The sequence below is a fragment of the Cornus florida genome, unplaced genomic scaffold (genome assembly GCF_030987335.1).
Source record: "Cornus florida cultivar Cherokee Brave unplaced genomic scaffold, ASM3098733v1 CherokeeBrave_3.0.0_Hap2_Chr05, whole genome shotgun sequence".
Lineage (NCBI taxonomy): Eukaryota > Viridiplantae > Streptophyta > Magnoliopsida > Cornales > Cornaceae > Cornus > Cornus florida.
This window is the reverse complement of record NW_026775575.1, coordinates 118039851-118063714: the sequence shown is the minus strand read 5'-3', so window position 1 is coordinate 118063714 and position 23864 is coordinate 118039851. Positions and strand designations below refer to the sequence as shown.

General features: G+C 34.2%; 1 protein-coding gene across 3 annotated transcripts; it reads left to right on the top strand.

The window, feature by feature from the left end:
- The first annotated feature begins 1242 nt into the window (after window positions 1–1242).
- On the top strand, window positions 1243–22863 carry LOC132308993 (serine/threonine-protein phosphatase 5-like). Of its 3 annotated transcripts, none has more exons than XM_059807331.1 (15): window positions 1243–1431; window positions 3872–4038; window positions 4351–4520; window positions 4605–4676; window positions 7962–8112; window positions 9991–10197; window positions 12416–12524; window positions 12659–12776; window positions 17667–17814; window positions 18372–18620; window positions 21353–21478; window positions 21562–21662; window positions 22231–22305; window positions 22411–22520; window positions 22611–22863. In XM_059807331.1, exons 2-14 carry the CDS (start codon window positions 3960–3962, stop codon window positions 22468–22470), a joined length of 1665 nt encoding a protein of 554 aa, XP_059663314.1. In that variant the 5' UTR covers window positions 1243–1431; window positions 3872–3959; the 3' UTR covers window positions 22471–22520; window positions 22611–22863. The 3 variants fall into 3 exon arrangements, with proteins under 3 accessions (XP_059663314.1, XP_059663313.1, XP_059663315.1); XM_059807330.1 differs by having other exon boundaries at window positions 1244–1431; window positions 3866–4038; XM_059807332.1 differs by lacking the exon at window positions 9991–10197 and having other exon boundaries at window positions 1246–1431; window positions 3866–4038.
- Window positions 22864–23864: the final 1001 nt, after the last annotated feature.

Genomic DNA, 23864 nt, shown 5'->3' with positions numbered 1-23864 from the left:
TATAATAATATTTTTTATAATATTATTTATATATAATAAACAATAATGCAAAATTATTCTTATATATATATTTTTCGAACCTTTGTAGTTTTTTTTACTTTATGATCGTACATACACTTCACACTTCATCACACGAAGTTGATCATTTAAATTAGTATTTTTTTTTTTTATTGATTTGTGATGAATTTATGATGTCATAGTTATTGATTAATTATATTTATATATACATATACGTTGTTTGTATTCAAAATTTAAAGTCGAAATCAAATTATAATTTGATTATCTGCCCTTTCAATGCTACTCGATCTCTATCGACCAAGCCCTCACACACTCTCTCTCTCTCTCTCACACACACACACACACACACACACACACACACACAACTCGATGGACATATATTCACTCTCACACACACTTACTCTCACGCTGTTCTATTCTTACACTATTTCTGTTTTTCTCCATCTAATAATTTATTTTATTAAATAGTTGCTGCCATTTCCTTTAAAGGCGTTTTTTAATTTTGGTTTTCCTTTTATAAAACTTGATCAACAAGTAACAAAGGAAAAACATAACACATCACTTTACTTGTTAAGGTAAAATCTGATCCAGTTCGAGCATTGTGCGATGGCCATCAGGAATTTAAAGATCAAGAAAAACTTGAATGCGAAAGAGATTTGATTTGTACCTATGGGTACCAGCTGATTCACTCATGTCTGAATATCTAGTTTCACCTTCTGAATTTGTAATGGTACAAAACACTTGTCACGTGAAGGAGAAAAATAGAAGTGTTGGTTGACGGTAAGAATAGACAACGTGAGATGAGAGAGAGGAAGGGAGAGAGAGAATCATATTAGGGCCGGCTTAAAAAAATGGTGAGTCTAAAATTATAAAGTTATGATCCGAAAATAAGAGTGGATTAACTCACCGGCTAACTGTTTGGGATTGATTTTTAAAATTTTTTCTAAACTGAGAATGAGTTATTATTATTATTATTATTGACAAGAAATATGAGCACACAAAATTCCAAATTTATTTATTAATCAAACATATAGTAAATTTTATTGGAGCCCTAATGAGTTGTGTGGTAATAGTACGGGCATAATTGAAGATATTATTGAGCACCGATGATACTAGTAAATGGGAAAGAGGTCGGGTCGGGCTAAACTTGAAACAAAGGCTGCTGGGTTAAGCGTGGGTTGACTTCAAACTCGACCCAACCCGTTGAGTTGACCTATATTCGCATCAGCCAAAATCCCTCTCTATCCACACTCTTCTTTGGTTCTCTCTCCCCGACGATTTTACAAAAATATACTATGTATCTATCTATATAACACTATAATCCTCTCCTTAACTAGGGTTCCCTCCACAACTCGTTCTATCACTTCTCAACGGAAACGAGAATCAAATCAAATGCAATAGATTTGGCCTCAGGTATTTCCTCTGATTCCTTATTAACTTCTGTTAGGACTGTGCCAACGAACTTGTTATTCTTCTTCTAATCATTATAGTCTTTTGTTACTTTCCAATTAACCAAACAGCCCACAATGAAATAAAGGGTAAATTAGACGCTTTTTTGGTTGGCATCATAGAAGTAGTTATTTTGCCTTTGATAGCGAAAAAGCGAAGCCGTTTATTATATATATATATATATATATATATATATATATATATATATATATTTATCAGAAGCAAAGTAAGCACTTCTTTATGCTATCAGAAATGTGCCTTACAGTGCAGGAATCTGTTAATTGTTTCCCTTTTATTTCTCAGTTTGGGCGTTTAGTACAATTTGTATTTTCTTAGTCTTCTTCTTTTATCTTTATTTATTTAACTTTTTTTTTTTTTCCTGTATTTTTCCTATTTATTCTGTTAATTATCGTCATTGATTAGAGTTTGTGAGCAATATTTATATCCATACAATGCTCTAGGTAATATTCTTTTGAGGTATAATGCATCCTCAATGGTTAGGAGTTATTGAAATTTGTATCTTAATGACATTTCAATTCTCAAAAATATTCCTTTGGTTGTAACAGTGTGAATGATCAAGCTTTTCACCCTAATTTTTTCTCCCTTTTTTAATTCTACTTTATTTGTTGCATGTTGGTGATAGATTTGGTTAGAAAGCTGTGCATATTTGTATATGTATCTATGTGCTGAAATTCAGGTGCATTAGGATGCCCATCTGGAATGGATTGAATTCCTAGTATTTTGTACCATTCACAGGTGGATTCCGTCATTATGATCCAGACCAAAAGGAAAAATAATTATCATCATGATGTTGCTGTTACACATAAAGACAGTCAAGCCTAAAATAATTATTAAAATTTTGAAACGGAGTTTATATTATCAGTTGTGCTACTGGATCCAAGGGCTCGATTCATTTGGATGATTTTTTATTAAATAGTAGCTGAAAGTCAATTAAGCCATTCTGATTGCATGGGGTGCTGGATCAATTCATGGAATGTGTTAGGACAAATGCAGCGAACCCAAGGATCGATCAAGAAACACGGCCGAAAAATAAATGCAAGATTTACGTGGTTCGGCAAAGCCTACGTCGGTATCCGGTGAAAGAATTCACTATGCGAAAATCTAGAGATTGCAAGTTTCAACTCCCAAACCCTAGCTCTCGCCCTCACTCTGTTTTCTATGATTTTAGTCTCTCAAATTTTCACTCCAAACCCTAAACTCCCTTATCTATTGGGTCAATCAATGGGTCACCAGGTTGAGAACGGGTTGCAACACGACCTGACACCATATTTGGGCTACAACATCACAGAATGTCATCTGAACTTTAAAATTTAATGAATCAAGTGCGTTTAAAGTCAATTGTGGTTGAAGTATTAACCTTTATGATTTATTATTTCATTTCTCCTGCTTCCAGTTGCAGTTATGTACTAGCATCTTGTCTTTTGCAAAGGGTTGGGTCTTAGCAATAGATACATTGTATTGATTGCTAATTCATTACAAGAGACACTAGTTTCCATAGTGACTGAAAAGTGATTCTTACATTTGGGGATAGTTGTTGGGGCTATCCTTCAGAAAGCAGTTATCTTCTAGCTTTGGGAAAGAAAACATTTCCTTGCATTTTACATTGCGACACTCACTTATCCAATTCTTCTAACCCTTTTCCTTCTCACAATCTATGTTTTCCTGTGTTTTTCTGCCTTTGAAGTTGAGAAAGGTAATCCCACCTATGAAATTGAAAATAGGCTGCCCTTACACCTGCATAAAACTACCGAGATATGGAATTCTATCATTGTGTTCAACTTTCATATCTATATATATTTTCCCTTGCTAGAATCCATAAATTTTGTAGGTATATGGCTGTTCTATTTCAATTTTATTGACGGTTTTATTAGCATTAAGCTATTCCTGCAGGATATAAGTAGCTTCAATGCAAATCTTTTGGTTGGCTATGTGATTCATGCAAGTGTTACTACTTATTCTTGAAGGCTGGATATTTAGTGATTACTTTGTTTTTTTTTTTTTTTTTTTTTAAATGGTTCATTGTTCTGGAAGCTTTTAGATCTACTGAAGAAATTAATATCTTTATCATTGACAAGTGCAGATTGGTGCAATGAGTTTTGAGTAAGCTCCAATTTAATATTGGGGCTGAGACACTTGAATTTTGCAAATATATATGCTTGTGGTTATTTTATAAGGATTTTGATATATTTCTTGATAGCTGTAGTTTATCATTTCCCCCCACCTTGATCTGCACAAATCATCACAGTAACATAGCTAATTTAGCTCCTCTTATTATTTTAAAGGAGCAGGTAGATGTGTATAGTAGACTCTCCCTACCTTGATCTTCACAGATCGTCACAGTAACATAGCTAATTTAGCTCCTCTTATTCTTTTAAAGGAGCAGGTAGATGTGTATAGTAGAAAGAAGAGTGGCCACGGAGTAGGTTATCTTGTAATTTATTCAACCTGATTTTGCATAGACAACGACTATTATGCCCAGCATGGATGCTGAAAATTCAAGCATTTCTCGGTCTGAAGAAATCAAACTCCAAGCTAATGAGGCATTCAAAGGTAGTATATTCTTGCTTCTCTGTATTTATTAACTGAGTGGCATGTTATTCATTAGTATATTGGTTTTGTTGAAAATGAAGTCTTAAAGTGGGCCCAGTCTCTTGAAACTGCATAACGATCCCCTTATGCAAGCACACTGCTCCTTTCTCAAGCAACCATGCATGATGAAGAAATTTTTTAATTTTATTTTTTATGTCTTGTTTTGTTATCTCTGCATTGAACAAGATTCACTAAATGCCTGTTGCTTTGTTGCCTTTTTATGCTGATTTCTGCATTTTCTGCTGTGCTAACCATGTTGTTTCGCTTAACCAGCTCACAAATATTCTCAAGCTATTGATCTGTATACTCAAGCAATTGAACTGAATAGTCAAAATGCTGTATACTGGGCAAATCGTGCATTTGCTCACACTAAACTGGAGGAATATGGTAGTGCTGTCCAGGATGCATCAGAGGCTATTGAAGTTGATCCCATGTATTCAAAGGCATACTTCACAATCTGAAATCTTTGAGGTTCATGCATATTTAATATTCCAAGATTTTATTTTGATGTTTCTTGGTAATTACAGGGTTATTACAGGCGAGGTGCAGCATATCTTGCAATGGGAAAGTTCAAAGAAGCTCTAAAGGATTTTCAACAGGTATTTTCATTCAAGCATATCCCCATTCTCTATTTACTAATTAGGTTATGAAAATGATGTTTACTTTGTGAAATTTAAATACTATGTTACATGGACTTGGGACGTGTGTTAGATGTGGGTATGTATCTGATTATCGAATGTATCAAATCCCTAAATAAACGGATACAGAGAACTGCTCTATTAATATATATATATATGTGTGTGTGTGTGTGTGTGTGTGTATCTAAAAGTAAAATAATGTTCTTATGCGACACAATGTTCAAAATAGACATTTAACTCATTTTGAAGCAATAATCTAATCAAATTGAATTATTGGATATGCTTTTTAGGTACATGTCCTACCAAATGTATCAAAACCATATCAAATGCCCGTCACAGTGTTATGTGTCCGACACAACTATTTTACGTAGTTTTGAAGAGTCCATGTAACATGATAGATTAAGGTTTATTTATTTATTTATTCTTCTCATTATTACTTAATCTGTGGTCTAAAATTCTAAATATGAGTTGTAACTGTAACAGTTTATGAGAGAGCTCAATTGGTTGAATCTTTTGTATGCGTTGAGTATTAGATTCTTATAACAAACAGTACATCATCTCTCTCTCTCTCTCTTTCTTTGAGTTAGATCATGCTCTTTAGAATTCAACATATATTAATTATTTCTCTAAGTAAATTTGAGTTTGATCACCTTCCAAAAAAATAAAAAAATTTGTGTTTGATCAAGCTCTTTACAATTCAACATTTATTAATTATTTCTCTATTTAAATCATTTAAATCATTATTTGTATTGTAAGATTTGAAATCCTAACCAATGGGTCATTAGCCCAATGATATAACCTCCGTATCCTCAAAGAGGAGGGGAGGGGTTCGAGTCCCCGCGGTGGCAGTGCGTGTGAGTACGTACCTGTCCCCGTGATGGCAGTGTGTGTGAGTACTTACCTGATAAAGAAATAAAAAAAATAAAAAAGATTTGAAATCCTATGTAAATGTTTGTGTTAGTATTTATGCAAGGACCGTACAGTCTTTTTATGCTGACTTTTGTCAAATCCTAATCATGTTCAACCCTCACATGTTTGTGTATGGTGGCACTTGTATTTCTACATATATCTTTGTGTGCAATCTATGATCTTTGTGGAGCTTGTTGCTACTTCATACATTCACAACAATTTTTATTTTCATTTAGTTTATTATTATTATTATTTTTTGGGGGTGGGAGTTGAGAGGAGGAACCCAAATGGATCCACCCACTGATTTGACAGATCTGGTGGTTCACAGAATTGGAGACTTAATGATGTTTGGTTCATTGTTTTTGTCGATGCGGTACTCATTGTTTGTTTGAAGGAATGTCTAACAACTGGCTCAAGCAATTTGTTTTCGTTAAATTATTCTTGGACATTATAAATAACAGCATACTTATCAAATAAAAATGCACCAATGACATTAGTAACTAGTTCGCAGTTTAGACAATAAATTTAGCTGTGTTTGGAAGGTGACTCAAAAAAATCATTTTCTGTGCTATGTATTTAAGAGCATGAACACTATTGGTTTATGATGTCTTCTCTGTCAATATGTTTGGCGAAAAGTACTGCAGAATTGTTTTTTGAAAACAAAAACTCTGAAACCTGTTTGGATAGATCTTTTTGTAGAATAATTGATATGATTTCTTTTATAATTTACCAATGTTAGGTACATTTTTTACCAACTTGGAGCAATATATAATTTCATTAGTATTGTTGTATGGTTAGGTAGTCTTTGTTTGTATTTCTCAGTTTTTAGCATTCTACATGATCAAGAAATAATATTCAAAGAAAAAAATATAAAAGAAAAAAATAAAACAATATTCAAAGATCAAATATGAGGAAGTTAAGATGTTTCCAAATATGCATGCAATAATATGAAGCTATCCCAGCACACAAGACTCCCGTCATTGTAGGATCTGGGCAGGTGGAGGGGTTGTTTTCCACTTTGAACGTAAGATACTAAGAAGCCAGAGTCATCCTTCTACGACATTCCCGGAAGATAAAGTAGTGGATTAGTCCGAGACTAAAGAGCGAAATAGAAGAATTGGTCGTATTGCATGAGACAGAGAAGGTGCAGGCTGAGGTGCCTGAGTAGGCTTGACCTTGACCGGAGACTTGCATTCGTCAGGCTTTCTTTCTCTGTGACCTCCAGGTCATAATGGAGCAACCTGACCGTTGCACCAAGGTCTGACCTTGCATGCATGCAATACTATCGGGAACATCCACAATCCCCTCTTAGAAAAACCAAAAGGAATAAATAAATAAAATGAAATAGAATGCAATTAGACAGCCAGATTTCAATTTCTGGTTTCTCACTAAGTTTGATTCTCTCCTATTTTGTATCCTTTTCTTTTCTTCTCAATAGCCTCACTTTGAAACTAATAAATATTTTCCCTGAATAGTAGATATGGCTATGGCCATAAAAGAAACATTGCCACTAAATGTCAAAACTGAGTAGGAAAAAAGAAAAGAAAAAAGGAATTAAAAACCTGTATGCTCTGAAATGACTCTTAACAGGTTTATCAACAAACCAGTAACTTCAGTTTTTTTCACATATTTGGTGCTTAATTTCTAAGTGACGGTACTTGTGTCCTCCAAATATTGCCTCTCTCACAACTGGGTTCTCTGAGAACCGTTCTTGGAACAGCATGCCTAATGAATTGTTTTTCTAATTATTCTTTTTTACTTACTCAGTAGATAACTGTTTTAGTGACGATCCAAAAGGCTCTTTGTTTTTCTGAAATGGGATATCATGTTGTAGATTATTTTGTGGCTATTCAGAAATTGTTCAACTGATAGGAACTGTCAATATGCTACGTTAATGGTTCTCTCTCGTTCAAAGTATGAAAATACCTTATTAATCAGGAAAAATGCAATGTAGTTCCTATTGTAGCATGTGGCTTTTATAGGGCAGATTAATATTATGATATGGTCAAGCTTCATTTATCATATCTGAAGTCCTTTCATTCATATGACGTCATTTTATGTCATCTAGGCCATAGCCGCTCCACAATTTCTAATCTTCTAGGACCAAATTTAGCTGCCCCTTCCCTGCCTTTCTTTTCTTGTCATTTATGCATTTTTGCATGCTTGCTCACCAAGTTACTCATTTTGCATTTGTTGATGTCCAAGTTTTTTTTTCTGTTTTTCTTAATTTTTTATTTCTTGTGTAAATGTAAATTTCATACATTTCTTCTGTAGGGCAGAAATATTTATGATGTGCTAATCTAAATATTTTGTTGTTTCTTTTATTTATGATCTTAGGTCAAAAAAATCTGTCCCAATGATCCTGATGCTACTAAGAAATTGAAGGAATGCGAGAAAGCTGTCATGAAGCTAAAATTTGAAGAAGCAATTGCTGCACCTGGTTCTGCAAGGCGTTCTGTGGCTGATTCCATTGATTTTCATTCTATAGGTATTTTTTTTTTCTTTTCTGTAATTTGCATTTGATGAATTCTTCTGAAGACCATTTGAGTAAAAATATCAACAACTTTTGCTTTTAGTGGAATATATGAAATAGGACAAAATTAAAATTGTCCAGTCATGAGATAGTTGAAGTAGCACGTAAAATGAGAATTTTTTTTCGTAGTTGGTACTCACACACACGTCTCTTTTGAGACTTGAACCCCTGACCTCCCTTTGGGAAGTAAGAGGCTAATATCACTAGGTGTAACGGGTGGGCGCTTGCCCATTTACCCAAAAGCTCGAACTGTTAGGTAAGGCTGCATACCCACCCATTTATACCCATGTCACTTCCCATCCGGATCCGATGTGGGACAAGTTTCCCCTTGTAACACTAGGCCACTGGCCATTGGTAAAAATGAGAGAATTTAATAAAGACCAATAACTGTGCATGTAAGGAAGAGTAATATGGTATACATTGAGGTTAATGATAAGAGAAGGCAAAGACTAAACTAGCATGGGGTTGAGTTATGGCATCAGAGTGGAATGGCGAAACAAGAATCACATAGTTGACCCGAAATAGTTGGGAAAAGACTTTGTTGTGTTGAGTTAATGGAAAAGTGCTTGCGATGCTGTGAGATGAGTGGGGTATAATTGACACTTAATTATGGTTTTCTGAACATCTTGTTCTCATTTGTTGTAAGATTTGCTAATTACTACCTCTGTCCCATATTAATAGTCCACTTTTCCATTTTAGGATTTCCCAAATTAGTAGTTGTCCATTTTGAAAAGTCAAACAAAATAAATACCATCTTTCCATAACTACCCTTTTAACTTTTCAAAAAACATTATATATCATTAAAGTTAAAGGGACAATTTAGTAATTCAAAAAGGGTGTGACAATGCATTAATGGCATGTCCCCTTAAAATGTTATAAACCCAAAGATGGACAACTAATATGGGACGGAAGGAGTACACATTTGACCTCCTACCAGTGGAGGAACCTTTGCAAGGTTATGAGTAATAGCATTAGGGTCCCTTACCTTCTGTTGAGATGATTGAATTCTATTCTACCTGAATTTTCATATAGAAGCAACTCTCTCTTTTCCACTAGTAGTCTAGTACTGCCAATGATCCTTTAAATAGGTTGCACTAAGGCTATTAAAACCTTACATTTCTCTCTTCACCCCCCCTTCCCCCCTCTCCTCCACATGTTAATAGTTATGACTTACAACATTTGATTCAATATGCTTTAGAATCCCTCTAGAGTCCTAGACAGCTTGGCCATTATAGTTATACACTTGATTTAATCCACACAATTCCATTTTGTCGAAGTGCGATCAGTGATCACACCTTGAAACATTTTTTCACATCGTCCATTATTTTCTAAAACAACCCCAACCCCCTTCCCCACACCAACAAAGGAAGAAAGAACTATATATATATATATATATATATAAAAGGCAAATTTAAGATTGCTAACCTGGACGTAACATACTTCTGCGGTAGCAAAGGGGTCTGCATTCTGCTATAAGTTAACCGTGTAATTCTAGCAAATCTAGGGACTTGGTCACTGGCCCCCATTTATTGACCATCTCACATTTGAAGGTTAAACTCCAAATCTGATTTCCTAAGTGCAAACTACAAAAGTCATTTTGGAGAGATCTCCTAATAACCGTGTCATCCATAAACTGTTACTGCTGTTCATCATTCCCACTATCAAATTTCATTCAATCCCCAAATCTGTTCTAAGTTACCTGGCTTCGTTCACTCGAATCTTGCTCAATTTGTAAATGTATTACACAAATTTTATTAATTTACATTAGACTATAAACTATCTATTCTTAATACATATTGAAATTGTAATTTTTCACTTATTTTATCATTATAGGGACTGGTCAATTCTCATCATTCATTCCCCCCCAAGTGGCTGCTGTAACAGCGGCAGTAGTAATGGCTGTACTGCTAGTGGTGCTGGGGACAAAAGCAGCCACAGTGGCGGTGGCAGGAATTGCTACGGTATTGGTTATCATGGTTACATGCTGGTGGGGTGGCTACAGTGGTGATGTCTTTGCAAAGAGTCAAACACTTGACCTAGGTTTGAGCTTTTAAGAGTAAATGAAGTAATGAAGAAAAATCGCAAGTCATTCATGACTCCCAAAAGTTAGAAATCCTTATTTCTTGGAATAACTGATATTTCTCATAAATTAGCGAATCGTTCACCAAGGGATAAATTACTTGTTAGGAAAAAGATCGCCAGAAATGAATTCTCCCCCTGAACACTGTACAGAGCTTGTTATTTATAAATAAAAATAAAATTAAATAATGCATTGTCACAATTGCATTTTGTAAGCAAAAAGAATATACCCTGAGACAATTAACAGTTCTGATAGTTCTTTAAATGAAATTGTTAGACGACCGAGGAGCACTCCTTTTTTGCGAAGACATGGTTTTTGCTTCTTAAGCAGTTCGCTGACTGGTGATTATTTGTTTTTGTTGCATCTTTTTAAAGGCCATTCGTTGAATATCATCTGTGGATTTCAATTTTATTCTTTATAGTACTTGACTTGTGGAATGACTGGGATGAAAGTGTACGATTGAGTTAAGGTCTTATTGTCTTTAAGGATGGAAAAACAAACTCACTAAAATTCAAGGAAATAATGATGTTTGCTGAATACTGTTATTCAAATGAAGAAAAGGATATCATAAAACGTATAATGAGCGAGGGAATTTATGTAAATGATGGGAAAGTTCTCCCTCATCCTTTTATAAACAAAAACATTGTCTGTTGCTTGAAGAAGTATTGATGCGAACATGACTGGGAGCTGGATTAGCTAAGAAACAGCATTTTGGACTAATAAAAAAACAGTCAAAAGAAACGAATAGAAGAAAAAGGAAAAAACCAAAATATTCACTAATAAAGCCATAATAGGTTAATATATCTCTATGAAGAACTTAAAACTAGAATTGGAGCAGGATTCTCCTTGTAGTTGAAAATTATATACGATAAACTCGAGGTCATGCTATTTTTTTTAAAATATGCTTATATTTAGATTCTTTCCTTGAATTCATTCTTCCCTTTTGTTAATAAATTAAATGGGAACTCTAATTTTAGCATTTTGGCATACAATTACATATATGCATGTCATAAGATTTGTTGAGAATCAGCACCTTGTGGCTTGTTTCTTCTTGATATTTGAGAGCCATTTATGAATGTAAAAGGAACACTCCTGTTGTCACATCCTTTGGCAATGTTGAGCACGACGACATGTAACATTCTAGAGCATGCTGTGAGCTGACACGTAGGCAATTCAACTTTTTTTTGAGGATTCTTCAATTAATAAGTCTTCATACCCGTTAGTCTTGCCATTGTTCTTGCTACCTTATCCATCATAAAATGAGGAATGATTTGTGTCACTTTGAAAGCTATTTTACCTGCTCTTGAAAATAAAGATAAAGCTCACACAAACTACTCACCCTAAATCAATTGCCTGTGTTATTTTCTTTCTCATCACATATGATATTGAACTTCGAAAACAGAACTTGAATTAGTATAGTTATAAATTGGGACTTTAGACTCCCCAGTTAAGGACGAGTCTTTATCTTTTTTCCAATCTTTAATTGTTTCACCTGTGCATGCTATGTTGCCTTTTGAAAAAGTTCCTCTTCCATTTCATAGGCCTTGTTCAAGAGGTAATGATGATTGAATATTAGGGATCTTTCTTTAGTGTGACTGGAAATTGAAGATGAAGATTTTACTTGGTTTTGTATTTGTTATCATATATATATAGAAGTTTTGGTGCCCATTTATGGCCCTGTGATTTTTAACTCGTCTTCGTTCTTCTGATTGATCTCTGGAGTTGTATTTATGGATTGGGCATCATTTTCCTTTTTAAAACATGAACATTAATTATTCTAACCTGCACCGTTTTTTCATTTGCATCTCATTGATATATGATGCGTTCCTAGTGTGTGCACATGCACCTGCATACACATATCGTATACTCTACATTATTTTAGGGAAATGATTGTAGTGTTTTTTTCTTCTTTTTCTAGCTGTTCAAGACTAGGAGAATGAGGCTTTAGCCTCGCACCTCAAGGTTTGCGCCTCAGGCATCTCAAGATGACCTTTTGAACATTATTTGGAGTTTAGTGTTTGAGGATATGAAGTCGGTGAAGGAAAATGACAATTTACAAGAAAGGACTTGTCATGCATCTTTTACTAGGAAAGAAATAAAAAATTAATAAATAAAGAAAATATAGGGGGAAGATACTTGTATGACATAGGAATTAATGACATTCTGTTTTTACTTTAGATGTGGAGCCACAATATTCTGGTGCAAGAATAGATGGAGATGATGTAACTCTGGAATTTGTGAAGAAAATGATGGATGACTTCAAGAATCAGAAGTTTTTACACAAAAGGTATGCCTTTAAGCCATAATAGTTTTTTCCCTCTCTCTTTTGGTAAGTGAAAAACTGTGGTTGATATTATAATTTTAATTTTTGATATATAATATTAAATGTTTTCACTCTGAATCTTGGTTTTCGTGGTATAGATATGCATTTCAGATTGTTCTACAAACAAGAGAAATGTTGCGAGCCTTGCCATCTCTCGTTGATATAAATATTCCTGATGGCAAACACTTCACTGTTTGTGGCGATGTACATGGTCAGGTATTATGGTTTTTGATGTTCTTAAAATATTGGAATGAGTGCACAACTTGTAGTTTCTTTTTAAATATTTTTGATGGATCTTGAATTAAGGCTTCATAAACCAAACTTTCTCTGTTATCTCTCGTTGATGTAAATATTCCTGATGGCAAGCACATCACTCTTTGTGGCGATGTACATGGTCAGGTATTATGGTTTTTGACGTACTTAAAATATCGGAATGAGTGCAACTTGTAGTTTCTTTTTAAATATTTTTGTTGGATCTTGAATTAAGGCTTCATAAGCCATACTTTCTCTATTATAGTTCTGACAACGGCGTGCTGTTTAGTTTGAGCTTTCTTGTGGTGATGAAGATTAGTTTGTACTATTATTGGCGAACTCATCATTCTCTTGGGGGAAAGAAAATGATGAAGAACAGTGTGGATGTCATTCAGTAGAGTTCTGTTTGAAACGCTGTTGCGAAACTCTGGTGTTAGTGATGGAGATTATGAATATTTATGTGTATTGGATGGCAGTAGTATAGTTTGTCAGCCATTGATTTGCTTACAAATGAGAGATGTGGTCCTTATGCTTGCAGATTGTTGATATATTAAAGTTATACCCTTTCTAATAGCTTAAGCTTTTAGAGTAGATGGTGGCTAATATGGTATCAGAGCAGGCAAAGGTTTTGTGGTCAAACCTCACAATCACCCTAATAATTAAAACTGAAGCACGTGTTGGACCAAAAGAAGGCCACACGTGAAGGATTTAAATATTGAAGTTACACCCACTCTAACAGCTTAAACTTTTAGAGTAGATGGTGGTTAACATGGTATTAGAGTAGGTTTATCACACCTTACTCTGGACTCATTCGGCTCTCCTCCGTCTCGCTTGATTTTTGTGATGAGAATTACTTGTCTTGGATCTTTGGATCAACTAGTTTCGGATCAACTCGTCTCGGATCTTAGGACCAACTTGTTTTGGATCTCCAGATCTACTAGTTTTTGACTATCGACAACTTTGTATTTACTTTCAGATTTCAGGATCAACTCGTCTCGAATCTCAAGTTCAACTTTGTCTCGCTTGAATTTTGGGATGAGATTTACTCAGCTCGGATCTCAGGATCAACTCATTTCGGATCTACTAATTTCAGACTATCGACAACTTCATATTTAGTTTCAAGTTGGATACTTGAGTTAAAATCTCCGTGTACTAACTTGGGGGTGGAGGAGGAGGAGGGGGGGATTTAAGCTTGATAGAATATTGATAGGAGTGATTTTAGGATTTCTCCAATGTATTTTCCATAATTATCACGTGTATAAATAGAGGTGGTCATTGAAAACAAAAAACTAAAACAGAGAGAATATAATAAAGTGATGTAGCCCTTTGGGCTTTGTGTGTCATGGATGTAGGATGTAGTGCCGAACCACGTATATCCTTGTGTTGTTTCATTCTCTCTCTCTTCAATCTTATATTTATTTTATCAACATGGTATCAAAGCCAAAAGGCCTTGAGTTCAAACCTCACCATCATCCTCATAATTAAAATTGAAACATTTGTTGGACCAAAAGAATGCTACACGTGAGGAGGCGTGTTGAAATATTAATGTTACACCCTCACTAATAGCTTAAGCCTTTAGAGTAGATGGTGGTTAACACAGATGATGATTAGGTATTTGGGCCATTATATGATTTTGAGTTAGGAAAGGTAAATATGATAGGAAGAGGTGACAACAGTGGGTTTTTTGGTTGATTAACGGTGCAGAAATATGACTTTGTGATGATTTGATTTGTTCTGTATAAGATTCCTTGAGTAGGGGATGACGTGCAAGTTGTAGCTAGAATGGCAAACTTGATTCTTTGGAAGATATATGCAGGATCAGAAGTTAGGAATTTGTGGAGCAGTTACTTGCAATGGGGAATGACTTGCAAGTTGTCGCTAGAATGGCGAACTTGACTTCTTGGAAGAAAAATGTAGGATCTGGAGTAAGGACTTCACGGAGCAGTTACTTGCATTTCATAATAATTTCTTGAAGGAGTTTGGCTAACAAGATGAGTTAGGGCTCCTTTCAATTCAAGTTTCCGTTTTTTTTTCTAGATCCTGTATGTGAAGTCATGGGTGGAGTTTGCAGATTTTCCTTTATATGGTGCAGAGAAGTACTTACCTGTTCACTGTTGCTTTTTTCCCATCCTCCCCTTCTATTGTTCCATGGTTGGCATCTATGATAAATTTCTGACAGCTGATTTTTTAAGTATTCTGACATCTGATTATCTTATTTCTAGGATTTGCGTTGTGCTCAGTTGCTATAAAATTCTGTTTGGGTCTGTCAGTTGTTGCTTCACTGTTTCTTTACTATTTCTGTTTGTGAAGGTTGCTTTGCCATTTTGGGGGATCAAGTGGATGTTCTCTCTAAGAAAATGCTTGTTTCTTGACATTTAAGGCTTAGATCAAGAACAGAAATAAACCGTGGCAGTTATTATATGAATAATTTGTTGGGCTATATAGGAGGGGTGCAATTGAAAATTTGTTAAAAAACTTTTTCCTGTAACTGTAGATATTAAGAGGGGTATTATGTTTTTCCATGTTATAGCTTTTTGATATTCAGTGATTAAATTTTTTTGAAGACCCCATTTATTTTGTTGAATGATTGGTTTTACTTTACTTTCTCTATTTAGTGTACAAATACGCATAATTTTTTTTCAATAATTTTTTTTCTTATATGTCAAATTGAAAAGGAAAATGTGACTCTCTCTCTCTCTCTCGCGCGCGCGCGCGCGCACACACACACACACTCACTCATGACTCACTCACATAAGAGGGTAAGTAAACAGCTCAAACTCCTATAGTTTGCATTGATGGTTAAGTGAGGTCGTCTAGTGGGCACCACTTAGCCTTTAGCTCAAGCAGTATCTCCTACTCCTCCCACATGTACAAATTACGCATGTTGGTTGTTTTTGAAGCTGAGCTAAACTAGCAAACTTCTTTAAATGTTATTAAGATGTGATAAACGTACTAATTTCCACAGTTACACCTGGAATCCAAACTGTCTGAGTCAAAGGTGATCTGAATAAGTTTATGATATATATATATATATATATATATATATATTTGTTGTAAAAATATTTCGTACATGGCATGTGGAATTACTACAGAACTAATAGAAATTTTAGTAAGGTTCTTGTTCAAGAAAGGGTGACAGGAAGCATCATGTGTGAATGAAAGCATGTTACGTAAAGCTTTAAAAGTTTGAATACATTTTTATTTATGAAACTTCCACTGGAATTTAGACAAGCCCCGTGAAAACTGAGGAGTAGAACTTCATAGAAGCAATTATATAACCTAATTGTAAACAGTTAGAAGATCCTTTGGAAGACCACTGCCTTAAATTTGACCTCATAGCATTTTGATCCATGCACATGAGAATTCATTAAGTTAAGTGAATTCATATTAGTTGAATCATCAACAGTTGGAGCATGAAGTGTTTTTTTGGGGGGGAATCAGATTGAACCTTTTTTTTTTTGGATTCCACACCCCGCAATGGTGGGAGCCTAGTGCACTAGGTTTGCCATTTTTATTTTGGGAAAACTAGACTTAGGTAGGGTTAGGAGCCCCAAATAACACAGTGATCTATTTTGAAAGTTCATTTTTCACTTTGGTTGTTTTAAGTAAAATAATTACATATACATCAAGAACTATTGTTAAGGTCCAAAATGCCCTCCAACCTCTTAGTCCAAAATAAAAAATTATTTTTCTTAAATCAAATAACCTTTGCACTCAAAAATTAGAAAAACAAGATCTTCCAACTGAATTAAAACTATACTGTTATTACATTCATATTTTTGAAAACTTATACAAGCAATTAAAAAGATTCAATATAGTGAAAAACCGGGCAATTAAAATTAGTTCTGGGTAAGAAAAATAATTAAACTCTACATATACAAGGAATATAGAGTTCTTCTTTTAATTTGTTTTGGTTCATGCCTTGATATGTAGATCATGTTTTGGCTCAATTGATTACACTTTGTTTATAAATAAAAAAATGGTTGCTGGCCGGTGTATCATGTAAATGTATTTTTTATGATCGCCTCTATGTGTCTCTATATTTATATACAAATTTTATGTGCACAGAAAAATTTTCACATTTGCAGATTTGTACTGGCATAGATTAGGAGATGTGATTAAAGTTATGTGCACATTTAAATTTTCAACATATATATATATATATATATATATATATATATATATATATGTTGCTGTTGTAATTTTTTTTATCTTCTGAATTTGTTGAGTGATGGAATTATTTGATTCAAGGATAGTTTGGTATTTTGAAATAAGAACTTGGAGGGCATTTTGGACCTGGACAATGGTTATCAATGCATATGTAATCATTTTACTTAATTGAACCAAATTGAAAAATCAACCTTAAAAATAGACCACTTTGTTATTTAGGACTCCTAATTCTACTTAAGTGTAGTTTTCCCTTTTATTTTTGGATTCCACACGATTTGGTCAATATTTCTGATTGTTAGCTTTAAGTTGCAATGTTTTCTGTTTCATATGAGTCTCGATTGTATGGTTCAAGTATCAAGTAGTATGACAAAATTCTCTTACAAAAAAATTTCTTAATTCAACTTCCAGTACCTTTTGTTGCCTAAGTAAACTTAAAACATCAATTTGTTGTGTAATATTTTTCTCCTTTGCTGTGGCATATGATAAAACCTTTCTTGTTTGATTTTACTTCTTTACATATGTACATCTTGTTTCCTTTGTTATTGCTATGGTTGACATCCAGTGTTATGAACTCGTCTTGTATCTCTGTTTTTAGCTTTTGAGAATTTAATTCACTGCTCTTCTGTCTGTTTAATGCGCGTGATTCTAGAACACTGATTTTTTGGGGGGGGGCTTTGATTGCAGTTCTATGATCTGCTAAATATTTTTGAGCTCAATGGGCTTCCCTCGGAAGAGAATCCTTATCTATTTAATGGTGACTTTGTGGATCGGGGATCCTTTTCTGTAGAGGTCATTCTTACGCTGTTCGCATTTAAATGCATGTCTCCTTCAGGTAAGCACCTTCTAGTGTTTTTTATTTTCTCAGCTGCCTTGATGATAAGTTTTTGGCACATAGTCAATACTTGGAATGGAGTTTCAATAAGAATGGAGTTCCCATTTTTTATTATGTTTTTATGTTTTTGCTGTTGGGGATCAACTAAGAGCTACTGTTTGCCTTTTCTTGAATATGGTGTGTCATAGTAGGATTTAACGAGTCATGTCCAAGGCAACATTTTTTGTTACCCTCTGTAGTCATATATATCCATATACATGTACATATATATTGGAATAGGAATGTCCTCTGCTTATTTTGTTTTGGGCCATCACCGCATCAGAAAATTGAGGGAAGGGTATAATGTTGTAAATAAGTTCTTTGCAACTATTCTATCTTTTTGGTGTTCGCTATGAACTAAACAACCAAGAATACATCTTTTGGACCAATGCATAGTTGTTGATTTGTATTCTTTTGCATCTTCATTCAGTTGTATTGTGTTTATAAATACTCTTAGCACATGAGTGATATTTCAAATGTCGTGTTGCGTTCTGCTAACTTCTTTGTAAAATCTTTAGCTATATATCTCTCTCGAGGAAATCACGAAAGCAAGAGTATGAACAAGATATATGGTTTTGAGGGCGAGGTCAGGTCCAAGTTGAGTGAAACATTTGTGGAACTCTTTGCCGAAGTTTTCTGTTGTTTACCTCTGGCTCATGTAATAAATCAGAAGGTTTTTGTGGTTCATGGAGGTCTTTTCAGTGTTGATGGGGTGAAGCTTTCAGACATTAGAGAAATTGATCGTTTTTGTGAGCCCCCAGAGGAAGGTAAGTTCCATGTACTGTTTTTTTTTTTTTTTTTTTTTTGTTAATTCCTTTTCTCATATTTATATTGTTCTTCTGATAAAACCCACACAATCCCGCCATTAGTGATTCCACAAGTTCTTACCAAAATAATTTGGATAATTCTTCTTGTCAAAATTTTAGTTGTTCGTTTAATCTTTTTTTCCCAATTTTATTATTTGGTGGCTGTTTGGAGACAAGAGCTCCTTGTTCAAATGAAGCTTGACAAAAATTTGGAGAATTTTTTTTAAGAGCTGCGAATGTCTTAACGATGGAGAAAATCTAGGCAAAGAATTGGAGGAGGTGGATTCAACCAATCTCTATGGTCTTACATTTCAACATCGTTCACCCTCACATATCTTCAGAAGTTGAAAACTTCAAATTTTCAAACAACTAATGGGCTTGTGATACAATATCTGATAATTGGGTTGAAATTGTGGTAGATTGTTTTTACATGCCAGGATGAATTAAATTTTCAAGCTTCCTGTTGCTTAAGCTTTGACTAGTCAAGCAATTGTTCTTGATACTTTAGCTTGAGCTCTGCTCATTTGCAGTGGATTCATCTGTGAATTCCTTAATAAAGTAATCTAAACTGTTCTGGTTGATTTGCTACCGGAGTTACGTGGGTGAGGATTGCACAGTTATTTCCTTTTCTTGATACCTTTTACTCGTGACTATGGCTTGAGTTCTATTCCTTAGGCAAGATGGCATCATTTGCAAAATAAGATGTAATGTAAGCAGGCTTTATGCTACTTCAAGGTTAAAATAAGGGAGAGAAATTTTGGCGGAAATTTGAGTTCTTTATTGAGAATAAGAACCTAGGTCTCTGGTATGTCCTCTAAGAAACATTACCAACTAATCTTAGTTTAACGCCTTACAGTCTTGATTAGTACCTTTTCATATGTTTACATCAAGACGTGTTTCAATAAACGAGGATATAGGGAGTTTTACCGAAAGATTCCTGGCACCTTAGCTGGTTTGTTTCCTGCATTGTCAAGTTAGTTTTCATAAATTTCATGGAAATTCAAAGTGTCTTATTTAATAAAAGGACAGGGTTCTAGTTCCTTTTATACTTGATTTAATCCCATTATATGATCCCAACGGATTCAACAGAGGAAGCTACTTATTGGTACCATATAAAGCAGTATGAGGGATATAATGAATTCCATGGTGTTTGAGATTTATCTTTTATCTTGTGTCACTTACGCATAACAACGGAGTGTTCTTAAATGACAATGGTTGGCCAATTCTATTTCCATTTAACAAATTTTCTCATTTAGGAATGCTGCTTTTTGAGCAACTGAAGTGTGGTAGCATGCAGGGACGGACCCAATTCAGGCCCAGTGGGGGCGGATGGCCCCACTAGATTTTTTCCAATTTACATTATTACCCATAGTTTTAATTAAAATTTCAAAAATGCCCCACTCAATTTTTTAAAATACCCTACTTCACAGTTTTACCACACTAATTTATTTGGATTCAAAAGATAATCATCATCTCTCTTTTTCATTCTCTACCGCCTTTACATTCATGATAATCAATTCTCTCTCACACTTTCATGATCCTCCTTTACATTCATGATAAACAATTCTCTCGCACTCTCATATTCCTACTCAATTTTTGAAATGACCCGCTATATATTAATAATCCAAAAGAAAGTAAAGTTAATCAGCTCTCTTGTTTCTTCACTTTCTACTACCCCACATCAATGATAATTTAGGAAGCACAAACACGGTTAAAAAGTCAAAGAATCTCGTTCTCACACCAACACAAATTATGTTGGATACAGCCTGGCATGTGCTGAACAAGCTATAAAAAATTAAATTCTTATATTTATTATTTTATTTTAAAAATATTTGTCTTCAAATTATTTTTTTCTTCAACGGTGCCCCCCCTCAAAAAAAATTCCTGGTCTGTCACTGGTTGCATGTGTATTTCAACACAAGAACACACTGGATAAACCTTTCTTTTTTGAATTTAATACATAAATTTACTTATAATTGCTACTCTTTTGGTCACAAGACTCAATATGTCTTGGAGTTGTCGATAAGAAATGAATACTTTATGATTTTGACTGTTTCTTCTTTAGTCCTCTAAAGATGACGTGTGCTGGATGATCATTCCTAAGCCTTGAAATTTTGGTATTTTACTATGATAAAGACGTTGAAGATTGAATTGTTAATACCTCTAGATTAACCTTAAAAATTCTGGTAATGAAGATAATTTAAATTAACTTGTTTTTAGTCACATGTTTGCATGTCATGGCTCACTGTTTTTACAGACTTGATCATATGGTCAGATAATCATGTACAACACTTCTAATCAACTAACTCCACCTTACCATTTTCCATTTTCCATTTTCTTTCCTGCCGGTACATGTTACTCTATAAGGTAACTAGTATGTTTTTTATTTAATTTTTAGTGAAAAGCAAGTTGGGTTTCAATAAATTGATGTTTCAATTTGGGTCAAAAAAAAAAAAAAAAAAAAATCTATTTTACAGTTTCTATTACCTTTTGATTATTATTTTTATTTTTTGCTTTTACGCCTTTTAACTGACTTTGTCAATGCTCTTAACAAAGCAAACTAGTAAAGTTGATGCTTTCAAAATATAAAATTTTTCTAAACCACTATTGTTATACTTTCCTCTATACTTGCTTATTGCTTTATTTGGGTAGGCTTCAAAAAAAAAAAATATATATTTTTGCATGGTTATTAGGGTTGATGTGTGAATTGCTGTGGAGTGATCCTCAACCTCAGCCTGGAAGGGGTCCAAGCAAGCGGGGCGTAGGTCTTTCTTTTGGTGCAGACGTAACACACAAATTTTTGCAGGAAAACAATCTAGGTACTCTGCTGCCAATTTTTTTTTATTCTTTTCATGGATTCATTTCCTTCAAATTGGTGTCTTCACACATTATCTTTCGACAGATTTAGTCGTGCGATCCCACGAAGTGAAGGATGAGGGCTATGAGATTGAGCATGATGGTAAACTCATTACTGTATTTTCTGCTCCAAACTATTGTGATCAGGTAATTTTAGCAGGGCCTTTCCTGTCTTAATATGTTATTATTGTACTCATTGAATTTCTATGGATTAATGGCGGCATTTATTTTCATAATGTGGAACTTGAGTATGAACCCGCGTCAGTGTTATTTAGGACGTTACTAGGACTACTGATCTAGGTTTATTTATTTATTTTTTTGTTTCAAGACCTCTAGATGTTGTAAAATTACTCTGCCTTAGTCATTGTATTTCTTTAATGATGCCTTGAGGTACTTTCATACTTTAATATGTTCATTGAACTTTTATAGGAAATCTTTGTCAATGTCTATATTTTTTGTTCTCTCTATAGAGAATGTGCAGTGGGGGGAATCCCACTCAGAATTTTGAAAGCCAATAATAAATACTTCTCATAGCTTTTTTTTTTTCCCCTTTTGTCCTCTGGTTTCATAAGTTGTAAATGCTCGATATTCTTGACCGGTCTTGCTTTTGTATTATCTCTCTGGAATGGTTAATTATTAATAAAAGCCTGCTAATTTATGACAAGTTTTCAATTGAGTACGAAGTTTGAACATTTGATATTCGTGTATGCTGCAGATGGGAAATAAGGGTGCTTTTATTCGTTTTGAAGGCCCCATTATGAAGCCAAATATTGTTACCTTTCCAGCGGTGGTCAGTGTTTTCTGTTCTTTGAAATATGTTATTTTTGTTAAATGATTCATCAACTATTGTTGTCTGATATCTTTATTTCCAATTTTCTTATTGATGAAATTGCAGCAACACCCTGATGTCAAGCCAATGGCATATGCCAGCAACTTCCTCCGAATGTTTTCTTAATCCATAGTTGTGTTTTGCTATACTGCCCAAGTGGATGGTTATTGCATAAGGTCGGGCAATAGCAATGCATACATTTTTTATTTTTTATTTTTTATTTTTATGTTGTGAGATTTACCAGACATTTTTTTGGCAACTTCCAGGAATACTTAGGACCGGGTCTCCAGGATTAATAGGTTAAAAATCCAGGCGGAGGTGCAGTGTAAAATGTTGGTGGTTTGTTTGTGGTTGATTATTAGTTTCTTTGTTTTTACTTTTTCATATGTTTTTTAATTGTTATTAATAATAAAATTCTATTCATATCATGCTCGCTGTGGGGAACCGCAATTATGTTATAATAATATATATAGGAGGGTGTCTACCTATATGTAGGCCTCTTTTTTTCTTTTTCCTGAATGGTTGGAAATTTCAATACAAACATAAAACAATATGGAACAAATTCGGGTTAAGTGCAAAAAAAAAGGTCATTGTGTAATATAAAATCCCTTTATACTATTAATTTGGTGCGAATAGGTCCCTGTGGTATAAAATGACGATGATAACTTCACTTCAGTTGAATAAATTAATAACTATAAATACAGGTCGTGTAAAATGATTATTTTGTTCAATTTATGTAAAATTGTGTTTGTTTGGGACAAGAATAAAATAAACCTCATTTAGGAGACTAACAAGAGTAGATGAAGCTTTGCCACCAGTTCAATCGGGCTCCACTTGTAAGCGCAGAAGAACAATTCAAAGCAATTATTTCCAGGGCCGAAGGAGGTTGCTTCCATGCCAGTTTGGGGTAACGCCGAATCAATGATAGAGTAGTGTCTGTGACATATATATATATGATAAATTAAGGTTTAATTATAACAATTTATTAATTTTTTTTTTTTTTTTTTTTTTCATTTTTCATATATATATATATATATATATTTTTCATATATATATATTTTTTCCTTGTATGGTCATTTTTTTTTTTTTTTTTGTAGAAGTACCAGAAAGAGTAGTAAATTATGAATTAAGTCATGATTAGCCTTGCAGTTTACCAGTTGGAACCCGCCCCTGATAGAGAGTTCCAACCATGAACAACAAACCAACCACCAGGGATTCCTAGAAGAAGCACAAAGCAATTGAAACACCTAATTTACGGAAGATTTGGAACACATTTTTTATCTTCTTTTTCCTTTCATGGCTACGAGTGAAATGAAAGGCATTATTGGATCTCAATATGGAAGCTAAATGGAACCCCTTTTGAGTTGGAATTTACATAATTATGTTGAGAGTGCAGACGGTACTCTCTGTAACAACTGAAAGCAGACAGGACAGTTCAATCCAATCACCAATCAAGGATTCACAATCTTACTTCGGCTTTTTCTCAATTGTCGTATTTGTTTTTCTGAGATTGTTATGAG